Source organism: Sus scrofa, chromosome X (genome assembly GCF_000003025.6).
Source record: "Sus scrofa isolate TJ Tabasco breed Duroc chromosome X, Sscrofa11.1, whole genome shotgun sequence".
Classification (NCBI taxonomy): domain Eukaryota; kingdom Metazoa; phylum Chordata; class Mammalia; order Artiodactyla; family Suidae; genus Sus; species Sus scrofa.
The window spans coordinates 6881337-6900225 of NC_010461.5; the positions used below are offsets into that span (position 1 = coordinate 6881337).

At 50.1% G+C, this 18889-nt stretch overlaps 1 protein-coding gene across 1 annotated transcript in view; it reads left to right on the plus strand.

The window, feature by feature from the left end:
• WWC3 (WWC family member 3) overlaps positions 1-18889 on the plus strand; it is a 115292-nt gene that overhangs the window by 65689 nt on the left and 30714 nt on the right. The window contains exons 7-8 of the mRNA XM_013985877.2: positions 3097-3243; positions 7362-7435. Of these exons, the coding sequence (XP_013841331.2) occupies positions 3097-3243; positions 7362-7435 (221 nt within the window). The remainder of the gene's footprint in view (positions 1-3096; positions 3244-7361; positions 7436-18889) is intronic.

Below are 18889 nucleotides of genomic sequence, written 5' to 3' on the forward strand. Positions count from 1 at the left end.
GTCGGAGCCCACGTCCGTTCATCTGCCCGCCTGCTTGTCTGTCTGTCTTTTTCTTTTTTCTCGCTTTTTTAGGGCCTCAGGTATGGCCTTTGGAAGTTCCCAGGCTAGGGGTGGGATTGGAGCTGTCACTCTGCCAGCCTGTACCACAGCCACAGCAACGCCAGATCCTTAACCCACTGAGCGAGGCCGGGGATCGAACCTGCATCCTCATGGATACTAGTCGGGTTTGTTACTGCTGAGCCACAATAGGAACTCCCTCAACTGTCTTTTATTTAAACATTTTAAAAATGTATATATTATATATATGGTTATGCATATTTAAAATGTGTATATAATATATATGTATGATATCTTCTATATATGTGTGTGCACATATATATTCATATGTGAATATTTAAAATATGCCTATTAGTTTCCTAGGGCTGCGGTAACAAAGAACCACCATCCAGGTGGCTTAGAAAAACAGAAATTTATTCTCAGAGTTCCTGCTGTGGTGCAGTGGGTTAAGGATCCATCATTGCCACAGCTGAGGTGTAGGTCGCAGCTGTGGCTCGGATTCAGTCCCTGGCCCAGGAACTTCCTTATGCTGTGGGTGTGGCAAAAAAACGGAAAGAAAGAAAAGGAAGGAAGGAAGAAAGAAAAAGAAAGAAAGAAAAATGTATTTTCTCAGAATCTGGACAACAGAAATCTGAAATCAAGGTGTCGCCAGGCCAGGCTCTCCCTGAAGGCTCTAGGCGAGGGTCCTTCCTGCCCCTTGTTGCTTCTGGGGGCTGCTGGCCATCCTTGGCTTGGGACTGCAGCACCCCCTGTGTCTCTGTGTACATTTGCACTTCTTAGAAGAACACCAGGTCCTGGATTAGAACCCACTCTGATCCAGTATGACCTCATTTGAACTCCATCTGCTGACTTTGCTTCCAAATAAACGCATGGTCCCAGGTTCTGGGGGTCAGGACTTAGACGCGTCTTTCAATTCAAGCCACAGCCGTGGGCGATACATTGATATTGTTCAAGAATCAAAATAATTCAAAAAGCCATCGGAAACGTCTTGCCCTCACCCCATTCACTCACCCCCCATAACTCCCTGTGTTAGCCTCCTGTGGACCTTCTGGTGTTTACACGGACACATCTAAGTGTGACGCCGGGCCTGCACCTGCTGCCTTGCAGGAGCGTCCTCATCTGACGGTGATGCCCTGAACCCTCTCCCGTCTCTGTCCTCCTGGACCCTCCTCCTTCCTTGATCCGGCTGCATCCTATTCCACCCAGTGGATAGATGGGTTTCTGCATTGCAGCTTTATATTGCTTTGGGTTTTTGTTTTTTTTTTTTTTTTTTTGCCCCTTGAACTCCTGTGGTTTCAGTTATTTTTAGAAAAAGCTGAGTTTCCGCAGAGGAATGCCCGCGGGCCTCTTGCTCCCTGCTGGACTGCATCGGATGCTCTCTGTCACGGCTTTTCTTTGCGCCTCCGCACACTAATCGAGCCTCTGGCGCTGGTGGCATTTGTCTCACTTCTGCAGTGTGTAAGACACAGGAGGACACGGGCCAAGTGAGAGAGGTGCTCGCATGAGCGCTTTGTGCGGCAGTGCTTCCTGATGTCAAGGACACAATACTCTAGGCTGTCCCCACGGTGTTTGTTCAATTTCAGGTTCCCGGGCCCCACCCCAGGGCTGCTGGATTAGGTGGGACCCAGAAATCTGTGTTTGCACACGCCCTGTATTTCCAGGTCTTGGCGGCAAGGACAACAGCTGCCCTTTGCTAAAGCCTCTGTGCGGTGTCGGGCAACATGCTCTTTGGCTGTCACCATGCGGTCCCTGCCCAAACCTTGGCCTGAGCCAGGTGCCACTGTCCCCAGGGATGTGGGGGCCTCAACCCAGGCAGTGGAGCTGGACTCCCTGCCCTGTTCTTTCTGAGCTTGCAGAGCTGGGCTGGCCACCCTGGTGCCTCGAGTGGGTTCTGCACGGTGCAGGCTGGAGCTTGACTTTCTAGAAGATGCTTTAGACCCCAGCATCTTCTCAGAGACGCTCCAGGGAGACTCATAAGCAGCGTCTTGTAATAAAAATCACATGAATTCTTTTGTCTTTCTTATACAAATGTAAAATCTTGGCCCATCCCAAGCCACCTTTGGCTACGTACAGAGCCAGCTGCCTGAGTTGTGCTGCACCTGCAGAAATGTCTGCCCAAGATGACGCATTCACAAATCTCTAAAAGTCTTAGAAAATCTACTCTCTCGTACACTTTTGCTCAGAGGAGTTCCATGTGCCCGAAGACATACCTACTCTGATTTTTGGCAAAGTGACATCCATGTAAGATGACTGCTGACCGTGTAGAGTTATGACTGAAAAATCGGGTTACACACATGTGCTGTGAAAGGATTGCCACGGTAAAAGGAACACGTCCACCGCCTCACATGCTGCCCTCTCTTTTTCTCCGGTGAGGATTTTAAGATCGGCTGTCTCAGCAACTTTCAAATATGCAGTGTAGCACACTGTTCATGGCACTTACCGTGCCGTGAACATTAGGTCCTGGGGACTTGTCCTTCTTATAACTGGACTTCTGTTCCCTCTGACCACCATCTCCCCATTTCTGCCAGCCTTCCAGCCCCTGGCAACCACCATCCTACTCTGTCTCTCTGAATTTGGCTTTTTTTGGAGGGAGTGCTTATTTTTTTCTTCAGGAAACACAAAGGTTTAAAAAACAGTAAAGGAGTTCCCTGGTGGCTCAGCAGGTTAAGGATCTGGTGTCGTCCCTGACTGTGGCTCTGGTCACTCCTGTGGCGTGAGTACATTTCCTGGCCCGGGAGCTTCTGCACACTGAGGGTGCAGCCAAAAACACAACCAAAAAACAAACAGAAAACAGTGAAAATGTGCCACACACAGTTGTCCTCTATATTATCCACACGCTGCCAGGAGGACTCAGTTGCCATCTGACTGAAATTACTACGAGTTTTAAGAACGGTGCGGACGCTGACAGACGCGTCCGCTAAATCTAAGGGGGATGGGGTCGGGGCGGGGCTGCCGACCTGGACCAGGAAGGAAATGCGTGCTTTCCAAGGGAAGGGAAGCAGCATCACCGTTCAAGCCGCTTGTTTCCTTCTGTTCCAGAGCCTGGCCAAGCTCACCGATGGCTTCAAGAACAGCTTTTCTCTCAGCGACCCTCTGCAGGAGTTCCCGCACAATCCAGGCGCGCTGGGCGACTCTTTGCCCCAACAGTTCTGTGACGCCGGCTCTCAGACGGACATCATCGGAGAGGTACGGCCGCCGGGCGGGGGCAGAGCCCCGGGCGCAGGAGATGAAAGGGCTGCCTTCGCGCGCTGCCGCTCATCCAATTTAATTGTGCACTTTCTCTTCAAACACATTTTGGCTTTGGTGCCATGACGTTTGTAGAAAGACTCCTGTTTCGCACATCCAGCTGTCCTGCAGGTTCACTGGCCTGGGATGCGGTAGAATTGCTCATCACCCTTGTGCCAGGGATGCAGATTCTCAAAAGCACCTGGAGTTTAGATGCTTTGGGACAGACAGGTGACTTTTTAGAGCAGGGATCAGCTGCCTTTTCCTGCCAAGGTCCGAGATGGTATTTCAGGCCCTGCTGGTCACGCAGTCTCTGCCATGGCTCCTGGGCTGTATCGTTATAGTGCAGAGCAGCCACCGGCCATGTGTGAACAAGCGAGAGGGGCTTGTCCCATTGAAGTTCCAAGAAAACTTTATTTACAGAAAGAGGTGGTGGGCCAGATGTGGCTTGGGGCCACAGTTTGCTGAGCTCTGGCTTAGACCAGTGATTTTCAAAGGCTTTGTGGCCGTGTCACCCTTGGGTTATGCTTTGATGCTGCTGCTTATTCTTCTAAAAGAACGTCAGGACATTGAATTGAATTGAAATTGATTTTTATTTGGGACTTGGAAGAACTTCTGAATGCCCATTTTGATCAAGAGTGAAGCCTTGAGTTAGCCACAGAAACAAAGTTGACAATTACCATTTGAAGCTGGGCAATGAATACCTAAAGACACGCTTATGGTAATGGCGTTGAGTGAAGTTTTACATTTATTGGTTACAAATTGAAAAACAATGTGGACGGCTTCTTTTTCTTTAGGCTTATTAACTAAAGATGAAAAACCACTGGAATGTGGAATGCCCCCCTAAAATTAAATAAATTAAAAGAAACAAAGGAAAAAAGCCACTGATTCAAAAACTCTGAGGTTTTTTTCGTTTGTGTGTCTATTTGCCTTTTCTAGGCCGCTCCCACAGCATATGGAGGTTCCCAGGCTAGGGGTTGAATCCGAGCTGTAGCTGCCGCCTACACCACAGCCACAGCAGCGCGGGATCCGAGCCTCGTCTGCAGCCTACACCACAGCTAAGGCAACGCCGGATCCTTCACCCACTGAGCAAGGCCAGGGGTCGACCCGGCAACCGGATTTGTTAACCACTGCGCCACGACGGGAGCGCCTAAAAACTCTGGATTTTAAATAATTAGCTAACCTTTTTAAATGTTGACAAATAGTGCCTCTTTGAGGAGAGTATAATATAGAAAATAATGACTTTGTGTCTTGGATGCCCTGAACTGTCCTGTTTTCAGTGTTCCCCTCATTGTTCTCAGAAGTACACCTGGGCATTTTTTGGACCAGGTATCTTTGGTTTAAACGGAGAAGAATGTGTAAGTCAAAAATGTCTGGCATTTTTGCCTAAAGATTTTGGCATGAGAGAAGGAAAGAAGCACAAGACTTACTGAATTCCATGAATAATTCATCGCTACTTAACATAAGTTTAGAATTCCATTTTAGAGACTCTTTAGTTTGAGAGAAACGGGTAAGATTGAAGGTTCTCTAATAAACTGGGTAAGACTTTCTAAAAATGTCAGGTGGGGAGTGGCTGGTTATGCTGCTGTAATAACTTCAGCAGTAAATTATCATTGCTTAGGAGTTTACTGCCACTGGCCCTGGGTTGGCAGCGTCATGGCTGTTATCTCGATGTAAATAGTTGTTTCCATTCTCTTTTTTGACAGATGAGGGGATCAAGAAGCCAGGATACCTAAGGGCATGTAGCCAGGAATCAGTGTCTCTGATCCCTAAACCCTCATGCTTTCTGCTGTGTCATGTTGGTGTAGAAAAATATATCAAAAGGCTCTAACTGTGTTGGTCAGCTTTTTGCCCCATAACAAGACACTCTCAAACCAGCATTTTACAACAGCCCACTTTTATTAGCTCACACGAAAACTGTGGGTCAGGAGACTGGGCTGGATCCTCTGCTCCAGGGGCTCGCCTCAAACTGCAGTCAGGGTGTGTTAGCCAGGGTTCCAGTCTCATCAGAGGGCTTGGCTGGGGAAGGGCCCACTTCCAAGCTCACGTGATTGTCAGCAGGATTCAGTTTCTCACACATTGTTGCACTGAGGGCTTCTGTTCCTTACCGTATAGATCTCTCTAGCGTGGCAGCTTGCTGCATGCACGCCAACAGAGTCTCCAGTACGAAGGAAGTCACAGTCTTTTGTGGTCGAATCGCAGAAATGACTTCCCACCAATTGTGTCCTATTGGTTATAGTCAAGTGTAGCTCGCTCTTGAAGGGAGGGGATTTCACATGGGGTGAATCCCAGGAGGTGGAGGCTACCGGCGGCCGTCTTCGATGTCTGCCTGCCTCACTGAGGTGTCCCTTTGAGTTAGCTTTGTGGGATGAGGGCTGATAGAACCAAACATGCTTTTCAAGCCCGCAGCTGTACAGGCACAGATTTGTAAGCAGTTAAGTCCTCACCTTGGACTTTAGCAGTTGGGGTACATGCTCTGGGGTACACAGGAATTATAAAGCAGGAACCTGTTTGGCTGTAAGCTTCTTTTCTGACTACAATGTTCATTTTATTCTCAAAGAAGAGTACAAAAATAGAGCTTGGGGGTCTGTAAATAGCATTGAGAAGAGGTTTAAGAGATGGTATTTATGTCTTGATGAAGAGTCCGCTTTCGGGGTCTCTGATAAAGATGACCAGGTGACAGCTCATGTCCAGTGTGGACAGTTTCTGGAGATGTGATGCTACAGCCTAAACATATCCATAGTGGGGAGACCGTGGAGGGAGGCCTTGGATAGGGCTGCCGAACTGTGTAAAATTGTGTCACATCTCACTGGCGAATGCGTAGTCCCTTATGAGGCATTTCTTCTTCTTGCCATTCAGGGCATTAAAGGTGGAACGAAATTCCCCCACTGACCTGTCTCCAAACTCAAATCAGTAAATTCATTGCTGATCATTCAAGTAGACTGTTTTCAAATAATTTGTTGACACGAACGAGATCATTTAAAAAAAAGTGAAGACTTAGTGGCCATCATATATGGCCTAGATCTGGTCACATCTCCAGATGGAGCCGATTTACTGAAACTAGAGTCATATATTTGCAGGAACGAAGGAAGAAGTATCCAAGGGGAGCTCCAGTTACCTCCCATACAGGTCTTGTACTTTTTGTGTGCGAATTTGTTGGCTTCAGTGCAATTGGTGTGACAATATTTAGGGACAGCTAGTGATCACATCGGAGCACTGCATTTCAACTTGAACTCCTAAGGTGATGGGCCTCAATCCGAGGCTTTTCCGTACCTTGCCTTCTTTCCTTTTACCATTTTTGTTTTTGTAAGTTTTAATTTTTTGGCCACGCCCACGGCATGCAGAAATTTCCTGGGCCAGGGATCAAACCCATGTCACAGCAGCTATCCCGGCCACTGCAGTGTCAAGGCCAGATACTTCAACCACTGCGCCACACGGGAACCCTCTTACCTTTGGTTCTTTAACAGCCTGTATAACAGTTGAAAGGGTCCTGTAGCCCAGACCTCACAGGGCTGGCCAGTTTTAAGGAGAACACCATTATTTTGTATTTATTGAGGAATAAGAGAATATGCTGCATAGGATGAGATGCATTCTTGTGCTTTTGTATTAACTTGGAGTAATTCCCTATTTTTTTTAACTTAATTTGTGGAGTTCCCTTGTGGCTCAGCGGGTTAAGGATCTGACATTGTCACTGCTGGGGCTCTGGTTACAGCTGTGGTGCAAGTTCAATCCCGGGCCCAGGAACTTCCACCTGCCATGGGCATGGCCAAAAAAAACCCCTTAATCTGTTGTTGCGGTTTGGAATCACACAGTAGATGAATATGCCTCGACTGTTTTAAAGAAAAATCCACTCGTGTTGGGAAAGCAAAAGTCTTTCCAGCCCCGCTCCCAACCCCTATAATAAGAGGTGGCAGCTATTATTTGATGTCTTTTCTTCTAGACCTTTGAAAAATGGAAATTAGAAGATGAATTAAAGTATTCTTCATAGTTGCTGAAAAATTTAATGAATTTTCTAGTTTGAAAATATGTTTTTAATATGTTTTCCTTTTTTTTTTTTTTCTTGCTTCTGTTCCGAAAAGTTTGTTTTCGATGATAAAACAAGACTTGTGGACCGAGTCAGGCTTAACTGGCAGTATGAGGAAGCCAGAAAGAGGTAAGCAGCTCCTTTTTCAAATCTTGCCTTCCACGTACTTTCTTTCTCCTGTGGAAAGAGGTTTCGTGGAGTCCCAAAGTGTGATTTTACCCACTTTTTATCAGAAAGCAGCGTCTGATGGGGCACAGAATTAAGGATCTCCCTTTATGCACTGCTTCTGAATCACAGGACAGAACTTCACGTGCGTTGGAAATGCGAAACTCCCAGTATTGCAAACAGTTATAAAGACAGAATTTAAGAAAAGAGAGCCTTTTCCATTGCTCCTCCTCCTCTTAGCTAGCGGAGAACTCCCTCCCTCCGACCAGCTTAAGCAAAACTTCTTTTCTATATGTGGCTTCTCATTCCACAGGTTAATGGGAGAAGCCACACATCTTGGTTTAAAAGACAGTTTAATAAGGATTAGGTCAACAGGTGATCCCAGGACCTAATCTCCTCCATTTTGACGGACAGAATTGAAACGCAGTCATTTCTCTTGACCTGGGTTGTAAATCGCCTGCCTTCTGCAAACTTGACCTTGTTTGTGCATGTTCGACGTGCGGCTCTCCCTCCCGCCCTCCCAGCCTCAGCCGGGTCTGTGGGCAGCATCGTGGGGCAGGATGTCGTCCCCCACAGGCGCTCAGTATTTTTAGCCTGTCACGTTTGTCCCCATGTCTGCCGTTTCCAGTCTTCTGGCCCAGCCCTCTCTAACTTGCATGTTCTCTCTCTCTCTCTCTCTTTTTTTTTTTTTTTTTTTTTTGGTCTTTTTAGGGCTACACCCTAAAAAGCGTATGGAAGTTCCCAGGTTAGGGGTCAAATCGGAGCTGCAGCTGCTGGCTTACACCCCAGCCAGGGCAATACTGGATCTGAACCATGTCTGTGACCTACCCCGCAGCGTGTGGCAATGCCGGATTCTTAACCTACCGAGCAAGGCCAGGGATCGAACCTGCTTCCTCATGGATACTAGTTGGATTCTTAACCCGCTGAGCTACGACGGGAACTCCATGTCCTCTTTTTAGAGACTCTCTTTTGTGCCTTCTGGAAAGAGTCTTAAATTATTTCAAAATTGTGCTTTGGACAGCTGCGAAGGCTGTCTTTTTCAAAAACTTTCTTGAGTCACCTATGAGCTGCTCTTGGGGGAGGGGGGTGCTTGGGGGTACAGGAGAGAAGGAGCACAAAGCCCAGCAGGGCGAGGGGGTCCATTCTGGAAGCCGAAGAGTTGGGCCCACCCAGTATCCTGTAGCATTCGTGGATGTCTGCAGATCTGCTTTGCTGCCTTTGCAGCAAATGTAAAAATAGCAAGCACAGCAGCTCCCCTGTCCCCTGCTGGAGGGCCACCTTCAGCTGTCACGGGCCCTGCGCTCAGGGCCTCTCCACCTGGTCCTCCCGGCTCTGCCTGACGTGCGCGAGGCGGGCTCCACACCTGCACACGGACCTGCTGCTGCGCCCCTTCCCTCCGCGCTCTGTCCTTCTCTCGCTGGCGCTTGGCAGATGCCAGTGTCTCTTCTCAATAAGCCTCTGCTCCTTCGTGCCTGTTTCTGCCGCGCCCTGTGGGTGTTGGAGTTTGCTGTGGTGTATTAAAACGCAGAAAATAGATGCTTGCTACATTTAAGAATGTAATTGGTGTGCATTTTGCTGTGACATTTACTAACCAGAGCAAGAGATTTCTTTGTTTTCTGGCGATGAGGTCGGTACCCAGTGATAACCTTTGAATCATGGAGAGAATACGTTTGGGGAGAAAGTCCAGTCTTTAAAACCATTACTCTGGAGGACACTGAGCTTCATCAGGATCTTTTTAAATGAAGGGAGTATTTCAAGGACACCAGAAGCTTGTTAGCAAATGCAGTGCAGCTGCACAGGAGGGTCCCAGCCCTTTTGTGGGACAGCAGGGGCTTCCAGAAACTCCTCCCTGAGAGTTCCCATCATGGCTCAGTGGTTCACGAATCCAGCTAGTATCCATGAGGACACAGGCTCGATCCCTGGCCTTACTCAGTGGGTTGAGGATCCAGCATTGCCCTGAGCTGTGGTGTAGGTCGCAGACCTGGCTCGGGTCTGGCAGTGCTGTGGCTCTGATTAGACCCCTAGCCTGGGAACCTCCATATGCCGCGGGTGTGGCCCTAAAAAGACAAAAAAAAAAAAAAAAAAAAAAAGAAAGAAAGAAAAGAAAGAAGGCAGCGCCTTTCTGGGCTGCACTGGCAGCATTTAGAAATCAGAGCTGTGTTGTAACGACGTCCTGGGTTGGCTCACACAAAGCACTTCAGCTCCCAGTGGGGCAGGGTAGGGGGATGAGAAGGCAGGACTTCCCCCCTCCCAGGGGACTTCTGGCCATGTCCAGAGGCATTTTTGGTTGTCACAGCTCTGGGGGAGGTGCTGCTGGCATCTCGTGGCATCTTGACATCCTACAGCCCCCAGGACGGCCCCCAACAAAGAACGTTCCAACCCAAATGTCACATGTGCCAAGGCCAAGGACCCCCACTCTGCGCTGGAGGACTGTGACATCTCAGTAAGGCCATGTCTCCCCGATTTCCCGATGGCTGATCTCTATGCGTGACCCCACCAGCTTCATCCACACCCCGAAGCTGTGGGCAGAGGAGGCTGGGGGGTTGTACTTCCATCCAGCACCTGCCCTGTTCCAGATGATTCAAAAGAAATTGTGTGGTTCGTGTGATGCCATAAAGACGTGTGGGCTTCGAAGGTCCCCTGTGGCACAGTAGGTTAAGGATCTGGCGTGGGTTGCAGCTGAAGCTGGGATTTGATCCCTGGCCCAGGAACTTCATATGCTACAGGTGCAGCCAAAAAAAAAAAAGGTCTTTAACCTGCTTGGGAGATAAACTCCCCCACAGCCAACAGAAATATGTGAGGATGCCAGTGGTTCTCTCTGGGGGTGCGGATACCCCCAGGCAGTCCCTGTGATGTGTATGTGTGTGTGTGCGCATGCGCATGCGTGTGCAGATGCACACATGCACGTATGTACACACATGGGCCAGAAACGTGCAGATATATGCTTGTACATCTATGCACACCTGACACATGCATGTTTACATATATATGAAAGCGCTGTTTTTGTCAAAGGCACAATCGACAGAGACCTCCTCTCTTCCCACCTCCTACCATTAATGAGGTGTTTTTGTTTAAACATTTGAATACATTCAGCCCAGTGTAGTTCAATGTAGTACATGATGCGCAGCTTTGAGAATGGGTATCACTATCCTCTGGACGGACATGTAGACGGTCCAGTTTCTCCTTGTCGCACATGATGCACATCTGCTTACAAGCCGCAGCCTTGCGGAAATGGCTGTTGCCTCGGACAGAGACCTGGCAAGGGAACACGTGGGCCGAGAGATGTGTCCTTGGAAAGTGCTGCCACATACCACCCAGTCGTCTTGACGCTGCCACGCGGGCGATGAGAGCCCGGACTTCTGTATCTCTTCAGCGTGTTCAGCATCACTAGTCTTTGTACACTTCAGCAGAGAAACGGACAAAGACGTGACCTCAGCCGTCACGCGCAGAAAGGTGTACTTTTCACCGGTGATGCAGTTGGATGGAGTTTCGGTTAAGTTGCCGAGTCTGAATTTTTTCTTCCAGTCAAGTGCCACATCGCAGCATCCCATCCACATTAGATCCCATCAACCACTTGGGGCGGGGGGTGGCCTTGGTCCCCAGAGGCTCTTTTTGATTCTCCTGACCAGAGAGAGGGCACTGCTGGCCTCCAGTGCGTGGAGGCCCAGGATGCTGCCAAAAACCCTCAACACACAGGACGGGCCCTCAGCAAGGACTTCGGTGGCCAGAGGTTCTTGCTGCCATTGGGAAACCTGACTCTTGGACCTCCTGTTTTGTTCCGAAATCCCTCCTGGGGTGTGAACAGCAAGGGCCCAGGAGCAGGGTGTGAGCCTGTTCCATCCACGTTGGCCCTTCAGAGTTCCTCACCCATGCAGGGCCTCAGAGCTGGCAGGCACACTTCTGATTTAATGCTTGGAGTTGGCAGGACAATGCCCTCCCCAAGACGGCCACGTTAATCCCCAGAACCTGTGACCGTATCGCCTTCCATAGCGGAAGGCGCTTTGCAGGTGGCATTACGTTAGGACCTTGAGATGGAGAGATGACCCTGGATTATCTAGACAGCTGGGTGTTCTCCCAAGGGTCCTTGAACACAGAGGGAGAATCAGAGGAGACGTGCGGGCAGACGCAGAGGGCAGAGTGACACAGGGCCAAATGCCAAGGGTTGTGGGCAGCCCTAGAAACTGCGGTGAAGTGGCTTCTTCCTTAGAGCCTCTAGAAGGATCACAGTCCTGCCCATCCACTTTTTACTTGACATCTTTTTTTTTTATTTTATTTTTTTTATTACTCAATGAATTTATTACATTTGTAGTTGTACAATGATCATCACGATCCAACCTTGGAACTGTAAGATAATAATTGTGTGTGTGTGTGTGTGTGTGTGTCTGTGTTTGATTTTGGCCGTACCCACAGCTCATGGAAGTTCCCGGGCCAGGGATCGAATCTGAGCGCAGCTGCAGCCTACACCACAGCTATGGCAGCGCCAGGTCCTTAACCCACTTTGCTGGTCCCGGGACCAAACCTGCGCCACCACCGAGACAACACCAGATCCTTAACCCACCGCGCCACAGCGGGAGCTCTATACTGTGTGTTGTTTTAAGCACCAAGTTTGTGGTAACTTGTTAGAGAAACAAAAGGAACTAACACCGTGCCCCTGGCCCTCCGCACTTCCTCCACCTGCAGTGGGATGCTCAAATGGTCCTGTGGCCTCTGCCCTCCTTCTGGTCACTTTGTCAGAGACACTTCTGCGATCATCCTGGACAAAGTAGCACTGCCCCATCCTGACCCCATCACCCGATTGTCCCAGCAAATGTCACCACCCGACCTGCTGTCTACTCACATGTTTGCTCTTTTAGCGCTTGTCTTTCCTGCAAGAATGTAAACCCCAGGAGGGCAGGGATTTTTGTCTGTTCAGGCCATTGCTGTAATTCCAGCAGTGAATCACCCGGTGAATATTTATCAACCGAGTCAACAGGGGTCCCCTTTGGTCACACTTGCTCTTTGGCCTTCACCCCTGCAGGTGGGTGAGCGCAAGGAGCCCTGGGGCCCAGGCGCGTTGCAAGCCAACCACTCTGCTCCTGGCTCCCTTCTCCGGGGCCCCCGTCCTGCTGCGAGCCTTGGGGTGGTTCCCCTTGACCTAAGGAGAGAAAGGGCATCTAGACATGCGTGCCTGGAGGGGTCCGATGGAGGGAGGGCACAGTCTCTCCATTCCGGGACCGTGTCCGCTGGGAACACCACCGCCCCGAGCTCGGGTCCCCCTGAGTCTTCATGGTCACTCCCAAGGGCTTGTGGTCTTGGAACCGGAACCCCTGTAACAAATCCTCTCCTTGGATGCTGGAGAAAATGGCCTGGGAGCTGGGCCCTGACGGATGCTGGAATTGCGTCTGCCCATATACTGTGGAAGGGCTTTCTCAACTGAGAGGAGAGTGGGATTGGGGCAGAAAGTTGTAGAATGGCAAGTTTCTTGGGGGCAGGGGAGACTAGTCCCTGAGAGAGTTCTCTGAGGTTCGTTATATGGTTGAGCAGCACTTCAAAGGTGGGATCCTGATTTTTTGATAATTAAGTTTGGTGCTTTCATTGGACTTTCACCTGCTTAAAAACATCCTTGAAGCATTTTTGTTGCCCAGTGGTTGATCGCTGTGCCCTCTGTTGGGCGCTGTGGGTTCTGGTCCCCTGATGTGGTGGCACTGTGGGCGCCAGTCCCCGTGGAGTCATCACATTCTGCCTCTGTCCCTGCACTTGCTTATGGTTAAGGCTGAACTGCAGAGTGAGTGCACTCCTGACGTGAAACCTACTCGACAGCGGGTCCCACAGGTACCAGCTGCACCTGGCAAGGCGCTGGACTCAGTACACTTTGTAGCATAGTCAGGACCACCCTGTGTCCTCCCGCCCCCCGGAGATCTGTGACACTTAGGGAGGGTCCGTGTCATCAGGTCTCGAGCGCAGAGCCACCCAGCACCAGGTCAGGCATTTCATTCCAGTGGCCTTTTCCGTGTGTTTTTTCATGCATGATTGGAACAGCCTAGACCTGGGAAGGGAGCTGCAGCAGGCAGGTCTTTGCCAAGAACTAAATCTAGAACCAAGACGTTCCTGTTGCACAACCCAGGTAACGAGGACCACAGTGAAAGCACAGTGCTTTTGAGATTCTGTCCAGGGACTCTCCACGCGGCTACTTCCACGATGAGCATCGTTGGAGAAGGGTTTCCCATACACAGGAAAGCGTCACGTCCCCTGTTACCCACTAATGTGTGGAAGAGAAGCCCGCCCCCATGGCCACACCCGTGGCAGATTTAGGTTCCCAGGCTAGGGGTCGAATCGGAGCTACACCTGCCAGCCTACGTCACAGCCACAGCAACGTCAGATCAGAGCTGCATCACAGCTCACGGCAACGCTGGATCCTTAACCCACTGAGTGCGGGATCAAACCCATATCTTCATGGATGCTAGTCAGGTTCATTTCCTCTGAACCACGATAAGAACTCCTATTTTTTTTAAAAAAAAAAAAAATTTTTTTTTTTTTTTTTGGCTGCTCCTGCAGCATGCATAAGTTCCCAGGTCAGGGATCAAAACTGTGCCACAGCTGTAACCAGAGCCACAGTAGTGACAGTGCCCAATCCTTAACCCACTCGGCCAACAGGGAACTCCAAGGTGTCACTTTTAATGGCAGTGTTAACAAAGAAGAACCTTGCATATCTAGATTCGAGATTGTTTTTCAGAGTTGGGAAATCTTCAAGGTGCAATAAATATGCTGGACAATGAGGGCTTTTGTGTATTTCAGATTTGAAGGAGGCTTATGAAAAGTGAACCTCATAATCCCAAGCATTGGTAGGATTTCTAGAGAATTCTCTAGACCAAACCACCACTCTCATGGTAACTCGTTTTGTGTTTTCAGCTCTAGGTCACGTGTAACCTCCCCAGACAAACACTTCTTCCTCCCTTCAGGAACAGTGCCTTGGATTCCGAAGGCTGACCTTCCGATAGGAATATTTTCACATTATTGGTTATAAATTTTAGAATTTTCCAAAGCCATTTTGGAAGAGGCAAGCCTTGTTGAAGCAGTTCTGATGACGCAGATGGCTCCTTATTTTTAACCTAAGAGCACTCGTTCCAGAACTGTGCACAAACTTTAGCTGTTTCCATGGCAACACTCGCGGGTCCGACAGGAACAAAACATTCGGCCCGTCCAGCTCCGCTGTGTCTTAGCGTTTGTTGCCAGGATGGGTCCTGCCGTTCCCTTGTCGTCGGGAATTGCTGCCCTGCTAGGACTCCAGCTGAACTTGATCAGTCCCTTGGATTTTCCCTTCATTTCTCAAGTGACCTTGGATCTGGGTTTGGGAGTGAGACGGGGCTGGGAGAAACCCAGGAAGGCATCCCTAGTCCCTGCGTCTGAGCTCCGCCTCCCTGGGTCAGGCCCAGAGGAGGAAGCCTGGAGATGCTTTGCATTTGCAGAAGTCGCTCTCTGCAGAGCTGTTCTTTCAGAGGGGGCGAGATGTGAGGGCAGGGAGGGAGAGTGGGGTATTCGTAGGCCCGTTTTCTTTTTTCCCCCACCCTGCGGCATATGGGGCTCCCCGGCCAGGGATCAGACCCGAGCCACCGTCTTGACCTAAGCAGCAGCTGCAGCAACACTGGATCCTTAACCCACTGTGCCAGGCCGGGGATCGAACCCGCGTCCCAGCACTCCCAAGACGCTGCCAATCCCATTGCGCCACAGTGGGAGCTCCTCGTGGGCCCTTCTCGTGCCACATGCTCCAGATTCAGACGTCTGGAATTTCCAGTGTCAAGTGAGAGATGAGCCGAATGGCCCCTTGGTTCAGTGAGCTGATTTCACTGCCCCCCCTCCCCCCGAGTCAGATCTCCGCTGAGACTTTTTTGAACTTTGACTTTTCATTCAAATGGCTGTGTAGGGAAAGAAAACTAAGGAGAGGAAACCTAACATCAGATCTGCAGCTGTCGTTGACATCTGAGGATGCGAGGCTCCACGCTGGCACTGCATCCAGGAAGGTGGCATGGGGACCTATCACGTCCCCCCACTGTCAGACGGGGCCGTGGCTTGCCTGGAGTGCCCTTTCTGTTCCCGAAAGCGGCAGTATTTTAGCAACAGATGTTCTATCGTTGATCACAGAACTTAGGCATACATCCAAGCAACTGGGGAGTGTTCTGGATATGCGAAACAGGCCTCAAAACTGTGGAATAGTCAAAGTGCATTTTCTTCTTTGAAAAATGCAAGTCATGTTTGCGATTTCCACGTGAAAGGCGAGGGTGTGAGCAGTTTCTGCAGCCCAGATGCAAGTTTCCACTCATAGTTGAATGGCGTCTGGGTTATAGCAGAAGAGGTGTTCGGGCAAATACAGGAAGGGAAAAATGATTCAGAGTTGACTTCTGCCTACATGAGGCCCACTCAGGGGACGGAACTTGGAAATCACACTGTGAACATGACGCCGGAAGCCTTGACTGGGGACTTGCTTTCATTTCTTCAGGATCCTAAGCACACGGACGATGCGTATTTTAAAGCCTTAAGGGCCTTCGTGAGAGATTATGTATAGATAGGCCATAAAAGCGGTCACCTATCAAAAATAAGAGGGCTTGATCCCTGACCTCGCTCGGTGGGTTAAGGATCTGGTGTTGCAGTGAGCTGTGCTGTAGGTCGCAGACGCGGCTTGGATCCTGCGTGGCTGTGGCTATGGTTAGGAACCTCCATATGCTGCGAGTGTGGCCCTAAAAAAATAAATAAAAATAAATAAATAAATAAATAAATAAGAATCAGAGGAGTGCCCTGGTGGCTCAGCGGGTTGGGGCTCTCGCATTGTCACTGCTGTGGCTTGGGTAGCTGCTCTGGCATGGATTTAATCCCTGGCCTGGGAACTTCCGAAGGGTGCAGATGCGGCCAAAAAAAGTTGGAGGGAGGGGATTGCTTTTGAAAATATGTCTGCTTGTAGTATGAGAATGATTAGTGTGTATTCATTAGAAGGCCAATATTACTCACTTTAGTTGAGCCCAAATAGGCTTTCCTGTGGATCAGATAGTTTGCAGTGACAAATTATGAGGACACAGTGGATTTGCTCATTATCATCCATCTCTTTTATGCTGACTCCTTACCTTTGGCGTGACTTGATCTGTGGTAGAATATTCTAGCAGTTTCATTGGGTCTCATGTCTGGTTTGCTGCTAACTGCTTTCTGCGTCTGCTGGGAGCATTTGCTTGGGCTTCAGTTCTGTGACTGCCACGGATTTTAATTACACTAATTAGACATAGATGGACCTTTAAGCCCACTTGGACTCCTAACCTTGTTCAGCTGCATCTGTCATTAGTCTTTTCGGTGACATGATTGGGCACCATTTTCTACCACATTTGCAGGACATTTGTTTTAAGTTAGAAGAGAACTTCAAAAAATAGCAACAACAACAACAACAGCAAAAGACAAAAAGACAAAAAAAAAAAAAAAAGGAAGAGAACTTGCTTATTAATAAAGCCACTGACATTCAGCTGTTTTCTTTACCTTCTTGGGGGGGGGACTGGGCTTGAGTACAGTGTGTACATTTAAACGCTACCTTGTGTACTCTTTTCATGACTGTGGGTTTTTCTGCTTGGTTTAGTACTCGAAGAAGGAGCCTGGCCTGGTTCTCCAGCTGGGCTGACTAGTCCCTGCGCTCATGTCTAGTCCGGGAGGAGGAGCCTGAATTGGTTCAGGGATGGCCGGGAGACTTTAACACCCGCATGCGTGCCAGTTGATGGGCAGTATCTGCAGGAAGCACAGTGTTGAGAGGGATGCTGAAGTCTGATCCGGCTTTGATGAGAGACGTGTGTCCAGTGGGGGCAGCCTCAGAAGCACGTTCCCCGTTCCCATTTCAGTGGGGATCATCATGTGGGTGCCTCGGGCAAGCCCCGTAGAGCTCCAAGGCCACTGAGCATCCTTCTCACCACGCCGGGCTGCCTGAAAGCAGCGGTCAGACTTAAGCGAGCATCAGAAGCGCTTGGAGGGCTTGTCAGAGCCCAGGTTGCCCAACTCCATCCGCAGAGTGTGGCCTTCGGCAGGTCTGGGGTGGGGCCTGAGGTTTGCATTTGCAACAAGCTCCCAGGGCACACTGAGGTACCCCACTTTGAGAACTGCTATCTCCGAGGCTAGAGGGCTACGTGCACCTGCCACTCTCCTGCCCCCACAGCTCTCTGGGGATTTTGGTTTGGGGCCACAGCACGGGGTTCAGGTCAGGTCTGGAGTTCCTTCTTTCTGCCCAGAAACAGCCCCCATCTCTAGCCACATATGAACTTAACGGGCTTAAAACATCCTGCTCCTCTGAAAGGATGCTCTGAAAACGCGAGCTGCACCTCCTCCACTCGCTCTCATTCCGCACCGCCGCAGGACACCAGCAGGGATACAGTCTGTCTGCCAAGCAGACATGGGACGTTTCAGCCCGTGGGTGGTGGTGAGAGCCGTATTTTCACCCCTGGCGGGGGGGGGGGTCGAGCGGCTGACTGGTTCGCATCCACCCAGATGTCCCCCACGCCACACCCACGCTCGCCAGGGCCGCCTCGCCGTCTTTCATGTATTTGCTGAGTCGTTTGTTGCTCGTGTCCTGCGTTCAGCTCTTGTTGCGCACCTGCTCTCCGCGAGGCATTGTGACTTTCCCGTGTGGTCAGGACCTGCGGCACTGTTGAGCCTCACATGATGGGGGCGTTTCTCTCCCCGGACTCTCTCAAGGTGGGGTCAGCAGTTGGGCAGGAGGCTGGGAGCGTCTGGTGCGTGTCCAGCCACCAAGGAGGGGGCGCAGAGAGCAATGAACTGGCCCCGTCCTCCTCCAGGACAGCCCTGCGTAGGAAACCCCAGATCTGAAATAGCGCCTCGCCCATGGGCGCTGCGGGGACTGCCAGCCTTTTTGTCAGGTCTTTGAAACAAACGGGATACGGTTACTGTCATCCCAAATCTCACAGGCCAGGGTAGATTATGCAAAGGACTTACACGTAATTTCTATTACACCTCATTTCCAGATCCTTTATTTATTTATTCATTTGTCTTTTTAGGGCCGCTCCCGCGGCATATGGAGGTTCCCAGGCCAGGGGTCGAATCGGAGCTATACCTGCCGGCCTACACCCCAGCCACAGCAACGCCAGATCCCAGCCGCATCTGCAACCTACACCACAGCCACAGCAATGCTGGATCCTTAACCCCACCGAGCGAGGCCAGGGGTTGAACCTGCATCCTCATGGATGCTACTCAAATTGGTTTCCACTGAGCCATGACGGGATCTCCTGGGGGGGGGTGGTTTTTATTTTATTTCATTTTATTTTTTGGCTGTGGCATGCAGCTGCTTGATGTGGGATCTCAGTTCCCAGGGCTGGGCTTCATCCCTCGGCAGTGAAAGTCCTGAGTCCTCACCACTAGACCACTGGGGAACTCCCCCAGATCCTTTATTTTTGTCGTTTGGGG